Source organism: Alligator sinensis, unplaced genomic scaffold (genome assembly GCF_000455745.1).
Source record: "Alligator sinensis unplaced genomic scaffold, ASM45574v1 scaffold288_1, whole genome shotgun sequence".
Classification (NCBI taxonomy): Eukaryota; Metazoa; Chordata; order Crocodylia; family Alligatoridae; genus Alligator; species Alligator sinensis.
Genome location: NW_005841876.1, coordinates 4250999 through 4269422, shown reverse-complemented (window position 1 = coordinate 4269422; position 18424 = coordinate 4250999). Strand labels below are relative to the sequence as shown.

The following is an 18424-nucleotide window of genomic DNA, read 5'->3' as shown; positions in this document are numbered from 1 at the left end:
CATCCGGGCCTGCTGACTTGTACCCATCCAGCTCCTCCAGGAGTTCCTTAACTATTTCAGAACTAACCATAGGCGGACTGGTGCCCTGTGGACATCCGTCAATGATCGAGGTGGGGGAATTGGCTTGGTCGGCACATAGAAATACTGAAGCGAAGAACTCATTGAAGAGCTCTGCTTTTTTCCCCGCATCAACCACCAACTGTCCTGATTTGTCCTGCAGAGGCTCTGTTGCTCTGAGCTTTCCTTTTGCCCACTATATACCTGAAGGACTTTTTATTGCCCTTGATTGTTGAAGCCAGCCTGAGCTCAAGCCCCGCCTTGGCCTGTCTAACTGATTCCCTGCAATAGCACGCCAGGGAGATATATTCCTCCTTGGTGGCTGCTCCCTGCTTCCATTGCCTATACATCTCTTTCTTTGCCTCCAGACTCTCCTGGAGTTCCCTGTTCAGCCAAGGGGGCTTTTTTGCCCCCTTACCTCCCTTCCTACGTAATGGGCTAGACTTGTCTATTGTCTTCAAACCAGATACTGCTTTTGCTGGCATGATCAAGTTTGAAATGTAAAAGTCATATTTTCTGCTTTGTTGTCATTAGAGATGGGGGGCTTTCTTCTAAGTATATGTCAACACTTTCTCTAAAGGCTTCAGTTATTTATTCAGAGGGCAGCATTTGGTCTGATGACCATTTTTAAGCATATGAATTTTTACACACAGACTGTGTGTTTCGTTTGCAAGCATTATGATTTTATCCTGGTGTTCTACAACTTTATACACTAGCTTAGAACCTTCGTTTTGTAGGGTCAAGAATAGGAGACCACAAGCAGCAGTGGTAACTTATGTTCAAACCTCTTTCATATCAGTGCACTACACCAGTGATTCTTCTTTCTGGAGAATATAACCTGAGCTCTTAGTAATGCTGCTCTCATAGGGAGTCTCAGTTTAGGATTAAATAAGGCAAACTATTCACTCAATTCTTAAGTATTCTTATTAACACCATAATGAAAAAGTAAAATGAAACATCTTTCCTCTTGTTTTCATTCCCAATTTCTGGATAATTTATAGCAATATATATTAAATGAATGAAAACTGAAATGAAAGATATAGCACTGTCATATTTACATTGTGTTTTGTTTCTTGCAGATCTAGAAATGGCAATAGCATATTGGAATTTAGTCTTATCAGGAAGGTTTAAATTTTTAGATCTTTGGAATAAATTTTTGTTGGTAAGTATGTTTTTCTTCCTGTCAAAGTTGATTCACATTATTAAGGTAAACTAAGCAATTTGGAAGTGGTATACATTGCAGAGAAAAGAAACACCAAGTAAAAGGCATCGGTTTCTTTCTGAGCATCTTTGCATTTGAAAATTCATGTGGAACATTGTTAAGGCAAACTAAATTAATCCTATCTGTATAACTTCCCTAATGTGGAGAAAAGGAAGTGAAGCAGAGAGATAACAATACATTATTTTATAGTTTGAGTACTAGGTGACCATGTATTCTCCTCTGGGGGAAAGTTGAATGTACAATGTAACTCTGATTTTAGATTGAACCTACATTGGCTCCATCACAGATTCACAGAAGTTTAGGGCTGGAAGGGACCTTGTGAGATCATCAGGTCCAGCCCTCCTGCTCTGGGCAGGAAAGACTGCTGGAGTCAGATCATTCCAGAGTCTGATCACATGAACCATGAAGACATTTTTCCTTGCATCCAGTTGCTGCCCTGTGGGGTCAGGACAACTTTCAGGATCTCAATATTGTGCTGTTAGACAGGAGGTGTGACACAATTGCACATATACAAACACACAAATCAATGAGGTGTGTGTGCGTATACACACACACACACACACACACACACACACACACACACACACACACACACACACTGGAGATGGAGAACTGCTGGTGAACCTGAACCTGTTCACCAGCAGCTTCTGGCCATTGTTCCTTGTCACCCCAGATGCTAGGGGGAATAGAGCCCTTCCTATTTGCTGCTGATCTCCCCTAACGAGTTTGTAGGCAGCCACCAAATCCCCCCTCAGCCTCCGTTTGCTGAAGCTGAACAGGTTCAGGTCCCTCAGCCTCTCCTCATAGGGCCTGCCCTGTTGCTCTCCAACCAAGCAGGTGGCCCTCCTTTGAACCCTCTCAAGGCAGGCCACATCCTTCTTAAAGTGCGGTTCCCAGAACTGAACGCAGTACTCCAATTGGGCCGGACCAATGTCGCATAGAGGGGGAGTATCGCCTCTCTGGACCGGCTTGAGATGCATCTGGATGCACAACAACGTGCAGTTGGCATTGCTGGCTGCAGTCTGGGCATGGGCGGCTAATGTTCATCTTGGAGTCAGTAATGACTCCCAAGATCCCTTTCCGCCTCTGTGCTCTCAAGCGGGGAGCTCCCTAGCTTGTATGTATGCTGTGGATTCTTTCTCCCCAGGTGCAGCACCCTGCACTTATCCACGTTGAAGCCCATGCTATTACCATCCGCCCACTTCTGTAGTCTGTCTAAATCTAATTGCAGCCTCTCTCTCCCTTCGAGCGTGCCTACCTCTCCCCACATCTTGGTGTCGTTGGCGGACTTGGACAATTTGTTTTCTACCCCCTTGTCCAAGTCGCTGATTAAGATGTTGAACAGTGTAGGCCCCAGGACCAAGCCCTGGGGGACCCCACTATTCACATCCCAATAGGTGTTGTCCAGTAGGTGTTGTCCAGAGCAGGGTCACTGGCAGGCCTCCACTGGGTGGATAGGTGGTGTGGCATGGTCTGGTCCAGATCCAGAGGGCATCCCACTGGGTCTGTTTTCACTGCCCCTTCTTATAGGGGCAGACCTTGTGTGACCCTAGTGACAGGAGGCATGCCCAGGCAAAGGCCAGCCCCGGTGTACTGAGCATGTGTGCTCCATGCAGGGATGTGCAGTTTCGGGTGTCTGTAATAGTGGGGTACAATGGTAGAGTTGCTGGTTCTGCAGGGTCTTTTGTCTTTCAAATGCTGGATTCTTGTCTCTGTTCCTGGGTGAGGTCCATGGTTCCTGGATTAATCAATGTGAGGTGATGGCCTGGTTGTTACAGGCCATTCAGTAGAGGCCTGCTACCATTGTATTTCAGTCATTCCCAATCACTCTCATTCATTCACATGGAACTAATTTACATGGGAGGGGTACATGAATCATACAGTTGCAACACAGGGGATGCCCGGGCAGAGGACACAAGATGGAGGCTTGGCATACAAAATGGAAACTTGACATGACTTACACTAACTTACATATATAGGCCTAAAACAGTAATCACACAATATAAAAGCAGTACAAACGTAATAATTATCACTTATAAAACAGTAGGTATCAATATCAAAAAAAGCAGGGAACTTATTTGCAAAGAAGGGAGAGAAAAATAAAACTTACTACCTAAAATAAAATGTTAAAGCTTATCCTACATCTTAGCTTACTTATACTTATCTATAGGGAATAGCGAGGGAGAGAAAAAGTCAGAAATGGTTGGGGAAGGGGAGAGAATGCATTTTAAAATAAAAAAGGAAAACGGGGGGTTTTGCTGCATGGTCTGAAACATTCTTCTAGGAGTTTTTGACCATTGATCCTGGCTTTCCGCTGGGGCGCCTTGGTGAATAGTTGTTTGCCTAGCCCCTGATGCCCTCCCCTGATATATTTGTAGGCTGCCACCAGATCTCCCCCCTGAAGTCTCTTTTCTAGGCTGAACAGTCCCATCCCATCCTCAGACTGCTTTGTTTATCACCAGGCATGTTTTCTACCAGATTAAAATGTTTTACTTGTATGCTATTTATACATATAATACAATACATACATACATGTATACATGCAATATCATGGATATTTGTGAATACTTCAATTATATTCAGTTATTTTCTGACTTGAAAGTTTAGGAGACTTTTTTTAAAATTTATATATAAACCAAAAAAAGTGGAGCTTTTAACTAAAAATGTTATAACTCCTTTTCTAGAGAGCAATCGGTAATAGACTGAAAGTTATGGTACTTAAAGAATATCATTTTTCTATCCGTGGACTTCTGGGGAGGGTCTAAATCTCTTTGCAAGGGATATAGTATTCTGTATACTTAGTTTTAATAAAAGTTTATCTTAAATAAAGGATTTTGTCATTTAACTCCTTTTCACTCTAAAAACACTGTCCTTTGCTTATCCCTATAATCGGGCAGTTTCAAAGTAGCAAAGTATTTTCTTTAAATGTAAAACATTTTATTTTAAATCTCCTGTGAATCTAGCTCCGAAGCAGCTGGGGTTTATAAATGGAAGGTCTGTGTTTTGTGCACCAGTTTCTCCCGACAAGATGTCATAAGATTTCACATTGTGCCCTCTTTGAGAAATTGAGTATAAATTTTAATACATTTGATATCTCTCTTTATATAAGATGTTCAACTTTTCTTTGTTTAGCCATGTAATCAACGTTCATTATGTAAGATTTTAAAGATTGCTGTCTTAAGCAGTATTGTAGTTGGGGCTGGTGGCTCCACATATTACAGTTACCCAACACTTCTAATTAAAGGAGCCTTTGTTTGTTTCTTGTAAAATTTCAACCTAAACAGTTGAAATTACATGCCAAGGGCCAGATCCTGTTCCACCTATAGGTGCATAACTGCAATCCTATTCCACTATGTTCCAGTCCATGGGAATCCATTAAAGCTGTGATCGGCAACACTTTTAGTCTGCAGGCTGGAATGACTCAGTTCAGATCAGAAGTAGGTGGATGCTAGGACCCAGCCACTGCTGCTGCTTTTTTCCACAGTGGCACAGGGAGTGCATCTGCTACCACCACTTCTGCCTGTGGTGGGTCGGAAGAGGGTCCACTGCTACTACTGCTACCTCTTTCCAAGGTTGACTGCTTCCGAAGCCTCCCACTACCAAAGCCCCGTGTCCACAAGCTGAATCAGATGTCTGTAGGTTGCTGAGCCCTGCATTAATGCATCTTCATTTTGGAGCGCACACTCATCATAGTTCTGAGACCTAAATCGCACAAAAGCAGTGAGAAAGAAGAGGACCTCAACCATCTTTTATATTAACTTATTTTTGTGGATTCAAGCAAGTAGAATAAGATCACATTAAGGATCTGGACAAATTATGGTTTAGCTGCTTTAAAAGGAGAGGGGAAGCTGCTGCTCAGGAATGTACAACAGCTTAAATGATGTAAATGTTCAGCCTGCATGATGCTGTAGTGATACAAGTGACCTAAATTGCCCTAACTTGTACCCCGAATGATGCAGGGCTAAAACTGCAGCAGTTTTGCTATACTGGTATCATTCACTACAGCATCATGCAGATGTAATAGTGGTATCCTTCAGTATCAATACAATTGCTACATCTTACTTGCTGCTTAAGTGTATAGAAAGTGGAGTAGGATCTGGTCCCCAACACCTGTCTTCAGGTTTTATTTATTTATTTATTTATTTTTCATTTCAACCAAAATGGTTCAGTTCTATAAAGAGGCAACTGAAACTTGCATTTAGCCTGTGTTGAATGTTTTGGGTTACTTTTTCTTTGAAAAACTGTCTGCTAGCATCCTCATACTTTTCAATAGAGGCGTGAAATTTGCCAGGAGTGCCATCTTTTGTCACAGATGTGCCTTCAACTCTTGCCATGTAAAACCTGCCTGACTCTAATCAGATTGAAAGCCTCTGGAAAACTGTAGTTTCACATATTCGGGAGACTTGATAGAGCATTATAAACAAACTCTAAAGATTTCATCTGTGCTGAGCAGCACTTTTCCTGCATTGCAGCTCTGGTCAGCTGTGATCAGTTCTGGGCCTGGGAGATGACAAGGATGGGAAAGCCCTCTGCTTTATATCTGTGGGTTGGAGGAGTTGAGCAAAGAGTCTGTGCTTTAAAATGTACCAGCACTTGCATGGAGAGAGGTGTGGAGTCCAGCATTAGCAGATTCAGGAGGGTGCAGTTTTCTATTGGCAAAATTCAGTTTTTATTTTTTTATTATTATTTTGATGGCTAAAATTGATGTTTATTTTTAGGGGTGTACTTGGTAGCCGTGTTGGTCTGAAACAAAAAGACATACAAAAAAACTAGAACTCTTGGTTCCAAATTGATAACTTTTATTAGACCAACTGGAAAATGGCAAGAAAATTGTCCTTTTTTGCAAGCTTTCGGGAATCAAAGTCCCTTCGTCAGGCTCTGGTAAAAGTGTAGATGGTACAAGACCAACACGGCTACCAAGTACACCCCTAAAACATGGAAGATGCTGAATTTCAGCCGATTCTGGATTTTCAACTTCATTGCAGAACAACACGGAGGTGGTTTTTTTGCCTCCCTACCTACCATCTGATACCTTCAGGGAAGGAATTCTACCTGATCAACACATCAAATAGCTACTCAACACAGCTCGCAAAGACACTCTCATGGACCCAGAGGGACAGACTTCCATCTTCAGCTCCCTCTGTGTAAAAAATTAAGTTTATTTCCGACCTATGGGGACTTTTTACCATCTTGTACCATCCACACTTTTCCCAGAGCCTGACGAAGGGACTTTGATTCCCGAAAGCTTGCAGAAAAGGACAATTTTCTTGCCATTTTCCAGTGGGTCTAATAAAAGGTATCATTTTGGATCCAAGAGTTCTAGTTTTTTGTATGTTTATTTTTAAGCATTTATTTAGATTTTTATCAATTGAAATTTTCAGAATTGCGGAAAATTAGGGGTGTTCCATTTTTATCAATTTAGCGTGCGCACATGTGACAGCTGCTGCAGGAGCTGAAAGCTGTGCTGGTAAGGCTGTGCCAGAAGCATGGTTTGGAGGGGCAGGGCTGGTAGCACTTGGGAGGCTTGTGCCACTAGCCCCTCACTCTGTCCAGGTCCCAGCTGGGGCAGGGGCCAAACTCCAGTGGAGCCTGGCCCAGCGGGAATTTCGCCCTTTCCCTAATCCTGGATGGGCATGCCAGGCTGTGTGGGAGTTTGTCTCCTGCCTTAGCTGGGACCTGGGCAGAGCAATTGGCAGGCAACACTGGGCTCCCTGCTGCTACCAGCCCTCCCTTCCAACCCGTCACAGCCTTACCAGTGCAGCCTCCAGCTCCTGCAGCAGCTCCCATGCTTGTGTGTGTACACATGCAGTGTCCCAGACCCAGATTTCTTTGCCTCCATCCTGGATTTTTTTTAATGTGTCCTTTCTACAAATTTCAATAATTGACCTGTAAGTGTCAAGTGAAATTGATGTTTATCAACATCTAGCCATTAAAAATTAAATCCTGCCAAGCCTAAGTATTATGGTCTCACTCTATTTTGATTCCTGCTCCACCCAAAATTTAAAATCTCCTGCCCAGAAACAACACTGGCATTTCTTATTTGGGTAACACTGATGCAGTCAGTTGACTTAATGACTCATTATAATCTACCTGATTTCTGCTGATTTGCTTTTCATTTCACAGGTGTTAACAATTTTCTCTCCTTTATGATCGTCTTGAAGTTTCACTAATCAATCTACCCTGTCTTCAGCAATGTTGCTGTCTGCTTGCTGCTCCTGGTCTCTCCTCTCTTCTACTTCACAGTCTGCAGAATATTTTTATCTGTTGTCAGAATCCTAGATCTGCCCACGGAGTTCACTCTTCAGCTACAGTTTTAGCTTTTGGTGGAGTAGCCAACAGCTGCTGACTTTTTTCATCTGTGAAAGGGCGAAAATTATAGCTTTTGCCTGAGCAGAAAAGGCAGGGTGAGTGAGCTGAAAATTGGGCACTCCAGTCTGTGTGGCCATAGTTCTGGAAAAATCTTTTTTCTTCATTCTGCCTTCCCCAAAACAAGGTGTGTGTCTTATTTGAAGGTGTGGTATGTGAGAAAAGATGGTGACAAAATAATATATCATCATGCATATTCATGAGGGAGCCATGTTAAGGTTACCTATGCAACCTTAAATCGTGATATTTCATAATGCGAGTGCTTGGCTTTGAAACTTTTTAATCTTTTAATTTTTGTGAGACTAATACTCTGTATTTTAGTGTTTTCCCAGAATTAATGCAGCATAGGAGGATGTTCTCTGTAAGCATCCTGCTAATTTAGGTTAACACAGGTGTAAACTGAATTTGTCTTTATAAACAAAACTCATCAGTGTGCACTTTTAATTCAACTGCATATTTCAGTCTTAAAAGGCTTTGAGCCTGTGAATGCCTGATTTCATATCCTAAGGTAGCTATGGTTTACAAATACTGTATTCCTTTATTGCTGTAACTCTTCTAAAGTCTGTGTGAGGCAGTGGAAACAGCATTTTTGAAATGTCAGTAATACAATAGGGGCCCATCATGTACATGTGCATGAAGTGTGATTGGTGTACTTTGGCCCCATATAGGACTAGTCCTAAAAATTTTTGGTGGTATATCCAGTTTGCTGTCGCCGTATGCTTTGGTTGGAGGCCACAACCTCCTGGCTTCTTCCTGCCATCCTTATTTCCACCTGCGCTTTCTCTGTCTGTGGAAGCACATCATACTTGTACATCATACTTGCAAATCTTCATAATCTCTGACATTTTTCCTATATCTCCTGGCAATGGAAAGGTGCGTATCAACTCTGAATTAGGGAGAGAAATTAAGAAACATGGTCATATCATGCAAAGGCTACCAGCAAGTTGAAGTAACTGGGATTGCAAATGTTGAACCGAGAACTGTTTTGGTTGATATTTTAGCATAGGTCCTTTTATGCCTTATGATGTAATCTTTAATTGTGTGATCCTGTGCTGTAACTTGCATGATCCCCCTGCCTCCATCTAATACAGGATGGACAGTACTCACTGAACAATTCTTCTATATTTTATCACTCCAGTTCAATGTGTGGCTCTAGTCCTGTACAAGTCACAGCTCTAGTGACATGTACAGGACTAGCCCTGAACTCTAGTCCTGTACAAGTCACAGCTCTTAAAAAACAATAATGGGAGCACAGTAGAAGAAATAAAAGCAACTGTTCAGTACAGTTTATACGATTATCCCTTTCAAGCAGCATTTTATTTCATAGTATTATTGGAAAGCTGCCGGATTTAGTAGAGAGCATTATCATAATCATATTTAACTATGTGACATTTTCTTTTTTGGAAAAACTGGGTGTTACAGATTATTTTCAAATTCTGTAATAGTTTTATTATAATGCAATTTGTTTTCATATTATATAGGAACATCATAAAAGATCAATCCCAAAAGATACGTGGAATCTTCTGTTAGACTTTGGAAATATGATTGCAGATGATATGTCTAACTATGATGAAGAAGGTAACAAGTATTACATTTTTTAAAACTAGATTTAGTAAAATTGGGATAGTTTTAAATAAACACAAAGACATTTGAATCTTAATATGTATTTACATTAGGTGTTTAACCACAAATATACCATATCATATTTATTGCCAAAAATGTATCTCTATTAGGCTGAACAGAAAAAGTAAATAATTCTTGACTCTACTGCTTCAGTGTGTTATGTTACAAAAGTCGCATTAAAACTGAATTTTTATACAATAAGGATTGTTAATTTTTAACTGAATGTTGCTTTATTACTCGTTCATGGCAAAAAATACATATAAATGTTTTAGTGTGCACAAGTGTGGGAGTTAGTTAACTCTGCTTATGGAAATACTAATTCATAATTGGTTTAAACATGATACTGGTCCTTAACTCTGCTAATAAAATATTAAAAGAAATATTTCTTAGCATCTACATGTTCTCATTCAAATATTTACAGTAACATCCTCTAGCCTAAAAACACCAATGTTGGAATAACTTTGTGCACAAGAGTATTCTGTATTACGATATGAATGCCTTTAATAGGATTAAATTACATTTCAGTTGTATTAATACAATTTTAAACGTGTTCTTGTAACATAGAGTATGCTGTAACATTATTGATTTCAGACCATTACTCCAGTTTATCAAAATCCTTCTGGATGTTAGTCCTACCCTCCAGAATGTCTGCAACTCCACCCAATTTAGTATCCTCTACAAATCTGCTAACTCTACTCAATCACATCTCCCAAATCATCAATAAAGATATTAAAGAATATTAAAACCTAGAACAGGTCCCTGGCTACCCGACTTGATACCTTTACCCAACTAGACAATTGGTCACTGATTAATATTCTTTGAGCATGAAAATCCAGCCAATTATATACCTTCACCCAACTAGACAATTGGTCACTGATTAATATTCTTTGAGCATGGAAATCCAGCCAATTACACACACACACACACACACACACACACACACACACACACACACACACACACACACACACACACACCTAGGAGTGTTTTTAATCTAGTCTGTATTTCCTTAGCTTACCATGATAAGGGCTTGACTAAGTCAAAGTATATCACGTCCGCTGTTTTTTCCTCTCTTCTCTCCCCAACCCTATCCACAGAGCCCATCACCTTGTCATAGAAGGGAATCAGGATGGTCAGGCATGACTTACTCTTGATGAATCCATGTTGGCTGTTCCTGATCGTTTTTTGGTTTTTTTCTTCTCCAAATGCATAGAAACGGACTCCTTGATGATCTGCTCCTGGATCTTTCCTGCTATTGAGATCAGACTGTCCAGTCTGTAATTCCCCAGATCCTCAGTCTCCCCTTTCTTAAAGATGGGCAATATATTTGCCCTTTTGCAGTCAGCCAGGACCTCACCTGACCTCCATAAGGTCTCTAATAACAACTGGTTCTGAAATTACCTCAGCCCATTCCTTCAGTACTCCAGGATGTATCCCATCTAGCCCTGCTGACTTAAACATCCAGGTTCTTTAAGTAATCCTTAACTAGTTCTTTACCTACTTTAAGCTGTTTATGACCTCCCTATCCTGACTGCCAACTGCACTCATCAACTGATAGCTAGCCTTATTTGTGAAGACTGAAGTGAAAAATGCATTAAACAGGTCTTCTCTGCATCTCTTATTACCCTCTGTATTCAGTAAGGGGCCTGTGCTTTCCTTGGTCTTCCTCTTACTTCTGATATACTTGTAGATTTTTTTTTTTTTTTTTTTTTTTTTTTTTTTTTATTGTCTTTTATGTCTCTTACTAGTTACATTTTTAAATCATGCCTTGGCTTTCCTGATTTTTCTCCCTGCATGCCCATGCAATACACTTATACTCCTCCCCAGTAATGCGGTTGAGAGAGAATATGCTTCAGCGTTTATGCTTTTTTACTGTTTAGGCACATTTTTATATTTTCTGAAAGATTATGCAGTTACTACATTATAGTCAGTCCAACATCTAGATAATATCATGCTGTGAACTTGTGATCATTTGTATTTAAAGACTAAACAGGTTTCTCTTAAATTATGAACCATTTTTTGGTTTTTATTTAGGAGCATGGCCTGTTCTCATAGACGATTTTGTGGAGTATGCACGACCAGTAGTCACAGGAGGAAAGCGTAAAACATCCTAACCACAGACTCTTCATAATAGACTAAGTTTGCAGTCTGAACTGCATCAGGTAACGAAGACATTTTGGCCAATAACCGCGCACACTGTTGCTGGTTTCAGTAGTCACGGTGAGACGCCAGTGACAAAACTGAGATTTGCTCCTTTCTGCCTAAAGGAAATGATGGCTGACTTATGGACACTGCAAGAACAAACTCAGAAGATAGTCCAGGCTGCTCATAGGATATTGGCTTCAATTATTGTACTGGGTGTATCATATAGGATGTAGATTTTTGCATGATTTTATACTTTGGAGAAGTTTAACTAGAGGCCATTTTATTGAAGTTCTGACAGCACAGCATGCCATTCAGTTCATGATCCAAGGTGAACACCAGCAGTTACATAATTAAAACTGTATTATATTGTACTTATATTAAAAGCAGTATTTGTGGTATATAAATTAAATCCCTAAATAAAACTTATGTAGTATGTTGTATTTTTATACAGGTCAGCTCTGTGAATTAGTCCTAATCATATAAACTTATGACAAAATACTTACTGATATATTTTTTTTTTACTTGAAGCCAGGATTCTAATTTTATATTTTTACATTTTCTAATGTATAGATTGATTGTACCTGGCTTTTTTCTCACCTTAGAATTAACTTCATCAGTGTTCATGAAGTGTTTAGTCAAATTAGTTAGCAATTGCTACTCTACATTGTATTGTGACTCCAAAGATGCTTTGAATAGGATTTGCACTGTTGGTTTGGCTATTCCTTACCTTTATTAAAAAAGAAAAAAAAAAGACACAACCAAAGACACCTTTTTATAATTGTGTCATAGTTAAGTACAATTTAGTTATTCTTCAATTTCACATTTTCTGTTTTATTTTTTGTATGTAATGAATTGGTGAGATTGGAAGATTTTTTGTTGTTACCCTGCAATGTATGATAAAAAAATTCCAGGCAAATGCAGCCTTCTGTGCATGCAGTTCCTGACTTGTTTGCTCCCGAAACAGAAGCAAACCTACAGACAGACTATAACCACAGTACAGATAACATATCTCAATACCAATCTGGAAAAACTTTTGGACTTTGGAAGACTTTTTTTTTCTCTACACTAAAAACTTCAGCACCCAAGTATTCTGGTAAAATAAAAATTGAATAATAATGAAGGTGTAAATAGGTGCAGTACCTCTGACATCTGTGGAGTTGTATCTGTTTATACCGGGTCTGACTTTAGGTCAGTCGGCTGTTTTCCCCTTCTATATCCCTCCATATAGACTGCTCTGGTATAGCTCAAGGACCAGTCTTCTCTTTCTCTATAATGACTTTCTATCTCTGATTATAAAATGTACGTATAAGAAAGAGATTTCACTGGAAACTTTCACATATTTTAACACACGGGGCTTTTGTAAATTCTACCTCATCACACTGAGTCTGTTGTAGTCACTAGAAGTTTGTTAAAGGAAAGAGTTGTGGAATATTTACAACTACTTGATTTAAGAGTTGAACTCTGTATAAGAGTTGAACTGACACAAGACCTTGGAAATGATAGGACGTTAACTAAGTTACATAATTTATTGGTATTTTTAATATTTAGATCATATGTAAGATAATTTTAAACATCTTGTGACTTAATACACCACTTTTGTTCATAAATCATGAAGATGCGATATTCATAGTACTAAAACAGCTCTAACATTTAGAGTTTTTAAGTGGTTGAGTTTCAAATATGTCAGCTCATAATAAATATAAATAAATATTTATCTGTCAATATGTAACATGCCGAGTAAGGAAATTTTACCTTAATTCTTTCTTCCACGTGTATGAGTTTCATTTGTTCATACTGTTAAAAAGGAAGGGGGAAGTCTGCATATTTTTGAATTGGCACATTTTCTTTAATAGGTTCCACCTCAGGCATGGTACAAATAAACCATTCAGTGGGTTTTTATTCTTAGTCTAGTTTTACCCCCTTGAGTTTTTGTGAACCTTATATCTTGTTTGACAGTTAGCCACTAGATGTCAGTATCTCTGTCTTTAGATGCCTGTCTCCTTTCTACGTGGGAGTTAATATTTATAGGAACTAAGAAATAATACTACATCTAGAACAGTCCTCTACCAGCTTCTTAACTAAGCTTATGCATCTGTGTAGAAATACATTTGAGTGCATAGTTTATTCTACAGAAGTCAAATAAGGCAAATTTTAAAAAGCAGGAAGAATTGCACTGTTTTTTCGGAGGGGGGAAAAAACCCCAAGGTATAGCATCTGTAGCTATTACATAGAGAGCATTTAATATCCAGTTATGTCAGCCACAGCTGTGTCAAATTTAGTAGAATGCTTATTTCTTAGAAAATTGTAACCTGAAATGTATGCATACAGTACAAAACAAGCATGAATTAACATACTCTGTAGATCCCTTAAACAACTAATGGCTTGCATTATAGCAGAGCTTGTGCAACATTTGTTCATGCTGAACTTCTATAGATTCAGTCCATCAAACAACCTCTTCAACTTTTAAAATTCATACACAGTGTAAAATCCTTTTTTACTGAGAGAAAATAAGGTGAAAGCACTAATGTAGTTGCTCAGATAAGCTTCCCATCTGAGTTGGGGTTATCTTTTTAGTTAGTCTCACAGGAGGAGGATGTTCAGTGGTCCCGATGCACTGCAGTTTCCCTCAAATGCATCTTTACTCACCTGCTTTTAAATATAATTTCTGTGGAGGCTCTTCATGGCAAACGCCTGTTGTATGAGAGACTGAACAGAGCAGCTTCAAGGGAAATTAGTTGCTTGAAAGCTTGCAGTTCATCTGGGTGGAGTACCTTCCTTCAGTGCTGTTTTCAGTTTTCTAAATCTCTGAGGCAGTCTGGAATTTAGCTAACATCCCCTCACATAATAGCACAGAACAATATCCCTTAGCTATTAACTCTGAGGCATCACAAAGTAAAAACTTCAGATGCATACTTGCCAATTATTGCTGTCCTGTATTCTGATCTACTCAAAGGGGTTGACTCTGACTTGGCTTTTCAGTAAACTGGTATAGTGATAATATCTAGGATGACCAATTTTATAAAAGCAAATTATACAGAAAAACTTTAGGCTGTTCAATGTATATAGTATTAATGCCTAGACATATGGGGGGGGGGGTGTGTATGTATGTGTATATATATGTGTGTGTGTGCGTGTGCGTGTGTGTGTGTGTATATATATATACATTTTGAAGTTTGTGCCAATTTGGTTTGACTTGTTTAGAATATCTGAAACTGAGTCACAGCATTTGTACTTAGTTCTAAATCAATGTTATTATTTTATGTATACCATGTTAAGGAGAGCGAACCCATAGGCATTCACTCACGCGATGCACCTGAGAGTCTTGCTGCTAAGTAAGCTGTACATTTGTAAATGATGTGGGAATGCAAAAAGAATAAATAGACTTTCAACATAATGCATCAAAATCAATCGCACACGTTGTTTGTATGATTTTCGTCTGTGTAATGGTTTGGTTGGAATGGTAAGGTTTTTTTTGTGTGTTTGTTTTTTTTTTATATAGCTGGATCATTCGGAGACTGGCAAATATGTAACAAAAACAGAGTTGTTTTTTTTTTCCTGTTTGTTCTTAAAAGGGCATTTTGTTTCACTCCAAGCTCTTACTTTTCAGAAAGGCTTAGACCCTTCCTGCTGTGTTGAGCTGCAGTGATGGATTCATTAAGGAACAGTATAGTGACCAAAGCAACTGCCTGAGCTCCAGTCTGTTAACCTTCAAAGTGTAAGGGTAAAGGACGCCAGTTAAACAGCGTGGACTGCTACGCTAGGATGTTTTGTTTACTTGTCATACACGCTATTTTGTTAGCAGAAAAATGAGGAGGTTGGGGCAGAAAATAAAGGGGGGTTTGATTTCTTTTTAAATAGGAATAATATGAACAATTTTAAATGTTGTATGTGTCTGAGTTAGAGCAACTGGAGCCTCCTGAGAGGAGGGGGTTGAGAAACGGATACATACGCCTTTCTGCTTGCACTCTCTGTAAAAACGAGCAACACTTGGTGCCCTCTTCTATTCTTGTTTTCACTTACACTACCTTACCAACATGGTGCAAAAAAGAATCTCCCTTGGTGACCTGCAAGTAGCCCCAACTGTCTGGGCTTTTACTAGCAAATATACTACTTCTCATATGCTTTAATGTTTGCTCTGTTTTTCAAGATCCAGGCAGAGTCTTTCAGAAAGCAACAGAGATCCAGTTTAGTGGACCTCAGTCTTCCTTAGCTTCATGCTTAGCACTTGTTTTGTTGTAGGAGCTTGATATTACAGTCCTTAATTTGCCTCTTCCTTCATCTCTCCTTTCCTACAAGAAGGATAGTCGCTACAATTTTAATGGCTGTACATCCCTTTAGAACCTGATTCGCTTCACATTATAATATCTCAAGAGCTGAGCTTTGTGCCCATAGGCATTCATTCATACCCAAAGATATCTGCCAAAAGGTTATCCATGAAATTGGATGAGTGAGTGATACTCCAACAATAAAATTGTTTTGTTTCTCAGACCTTGCACTGGTGCTCATAGAGGACACTTTCTTTTTGGGTTCCATATTACCTTCCAGGTATGTACCCTGCATTCCCCCACTATCTTCAGCCAGCTTCCTGCTTTGGGCTTGTATTTGTTCTGCACTGGTAACTCTCTTACTGTTTCAATCCTTTTTCTTGCTATTTGGAAAACATTTTTCTTAGGTTAAACTTGTTTCAGTCAACAGCCTCTCCTGTTAGGTGGAGTCATATCCCATAAATGATCCTGTCTTTATTTGGGGAATAACTAGATGTGGATGCTAGAGTTCTCACATCTATACCATAAGTGTCCATGCCATCTTGTTTTGCTTGGTTTGGGAATAAAATTAAGTATCTCTACAATCTCCTTCCATTTGGAGTCAGTGTACCTTACTCAAAAACATCAGTTGCAGTGCTTTTAGCATAATTCCTGACAATGCCTCACTCCTTTCTTACTCTGTTTCCCTAAAGAGAGTAAAAAGCCTTACTTACTTTTTCTCATCCTCTGCCCCCAAGATCAACTATCCATACCATTCCAGTTTTCACTTCAATTCTTATGCAAGATTTTTAGGCCTGGAAATTTAGCTTTTTGAACAATGAGAAGTCCCTCCAGGCTGTCCATTGGCTCTGTTTCTACATGCTGTTTTGTTTGCAGCTGTTAATCACACATGCTCTTCCCTGCTGTGAGTATTAACATTACTTTTATAGGAATAATTGTTGCTGAAGCTGAGCAGTTTATTTTGGCAACCACAAAAACATGACCTCTGGCTGAGATCTTGCAAGCTGTAGTAAACAGGCTCAAGCCTATCAACAAGAGACCAAGGAAAACCCAGGTGATGGTAGGTAGCATGTGTTTTTCTTCCATTAGAGTTGATTCTGCACCTATATTCCAACATGGTATTGGGGTACTCATTGTTGGAGATGTTTATTTGGGGTGGAAGGGAGGAAGAAGTGTCAGTCATCCAAGATTCTCCTGACAACTTCGGTTTATGATGATAATTTGTATACTGTGTCACCTTTGAGCCCCTGTCATACACCAAGATCCCGTTATACTCGATGCTTTATGAATGCAGATGAAAAGATGATTTTGGCCCTGACTCTCGTAGTTTTAATTAATCATTATTGCAATAACAGTTGGGGTGCTAAAAATCCAAGTCAGTTTTTAAAAGAATAAGTATTGGCCATTGTCTCCTGATCAAAATGTTGTCTGCTTGCATAAATCCTCTGTAATCTCAGATAGATTTGATTTTTTGAAGAATTTTTTTAACTTGTTACAAGATGCCATGCATTATGTCCATAGTATTTTCCTTTCATTTTCAATAATATCAGAATCCTTTTAAGTATGGTGCCATTACCTAAAAAGTATTAAATGAGTACAAGGAACATATGTGGGAAGCAAGGATTTCTGGGGGTTCTATCTTTTATTGGATCAACTTCATACTCTCATATTTCCTGGACCATCATGGCTATAACATGGCTCCAACACTACTACAAAGAACATATACTGTACTTACCCAAATCTAAGATGACTTCAAATTTAATACCCCCCCCCCCAGTAATTAGATTCTAGACATAGAAAAATGAAAAATTATAGTTTTCCACATCTATAATTTAAGTATTGGGGGGCCATCTTAAATGAATTATTTCCCACTACTGTGATGGGGAAAGCAGTGGCAGGGGGGTGAAGTGCCTCTTGTCTTCCTACCCATTGCCCCCTATACCTGTGCCTGACCACCCCGATACCCCCTGCCATGGACCTTCTGCTGCAGCTCTGGCTGGTTTCTGTGGTGCTGTGACAGTGTGGAGCCAGGCTTTCCATGGAGATCAGCCCCAGCAGCGCTGGGAGGGTATGTGGCTGGATGGGGAGCTGCTCTGGGGCCGGGATCTTGCAGTGGTGAGCGTGGGGCATGCAGGCAACAAATCGCAGCTCTGTCCTGGCTCGTGCTGTCACCGTTGCAAGATCCCAGTCCCAGAACAGCTCCCTGTCCTGCCACATGCCCTGTCAGCGCTACTGGGTCTGGTCTCCTTAGAAATCCTGGCCCCACCTATTACAGTGCCGGGGCGGCTGGGAAATGGAGTCTCCTGCATGTCCAATCTGGCCCATGGGCTGGATTTTGCCCACCCCTGCCCTACACTGTACAGTCTTCCCCGTCCCCTTCCCCTGATGCACAAGTCACCCCAGCCTGGGGCAGGCAGCGGCTCAGTTCCAGCTTCAGCTCAGGGTGGAAGCTGGAGCTGAGCTGCTGTCTGCCCCAAGTCATTATTTAAATCTGAGATAAGGCATTTCTGGCTCTTCCCCGCTCCACTGGGTTCAAGGAAATAGATATACCTTGGATGCCTTATGTTGTTTATTTCACTGCTTTCTGTTTCAAAGTAGCCTGAGTTATGTCTTGTCTTGCTGAGACTTGCTTCAGTATACGTTTTTAGCCTGATCAGATTGATCTTAAGTCTTTTGTGGCTGGGCTCACCCATGCCATCAACTTTACTTGTTATGGAGGTCTATGAACAATGGGTTTTTCAGTCTG

At 39.9% G+C, this 18424-nt stretch overlaps 1 protein-coding gene across 3 annotated transcripts in view; it reads left to right on the top strand.

Annotated features, from left to right (window-relative positions):
- The window catches only part of DCUN1D2 (defective in cullin neddylation 1 domain containing 2), a 39073-nt gene extending 24256 nt beyond the window's left edge, over positions 1-14817 (top strand). For all 3 annotated transcript variants that reach the window (XM_014527893.2, XM_025196122.1, XM_014527892.2), the window contains exons 5-7: positions 1137-1219; positions 9127-9223; positions 11303-14817. In XM_014527893.2, coding sequence (XP_014383379.1) covers positions 1137-1219; positions 9127-9223; positions 11303-11382 — 260 coding nt within the window. In that variant the 3' untranslated portion in view covers positions 11383-14817. The remainder of the gene's footprint in view (positions 1-1136; positions 1220-9126; positions 9224-11302) is intronic.
- The last annotated feature ends 3607 nt before the right edge of the window (positions 14818-18424 follow it).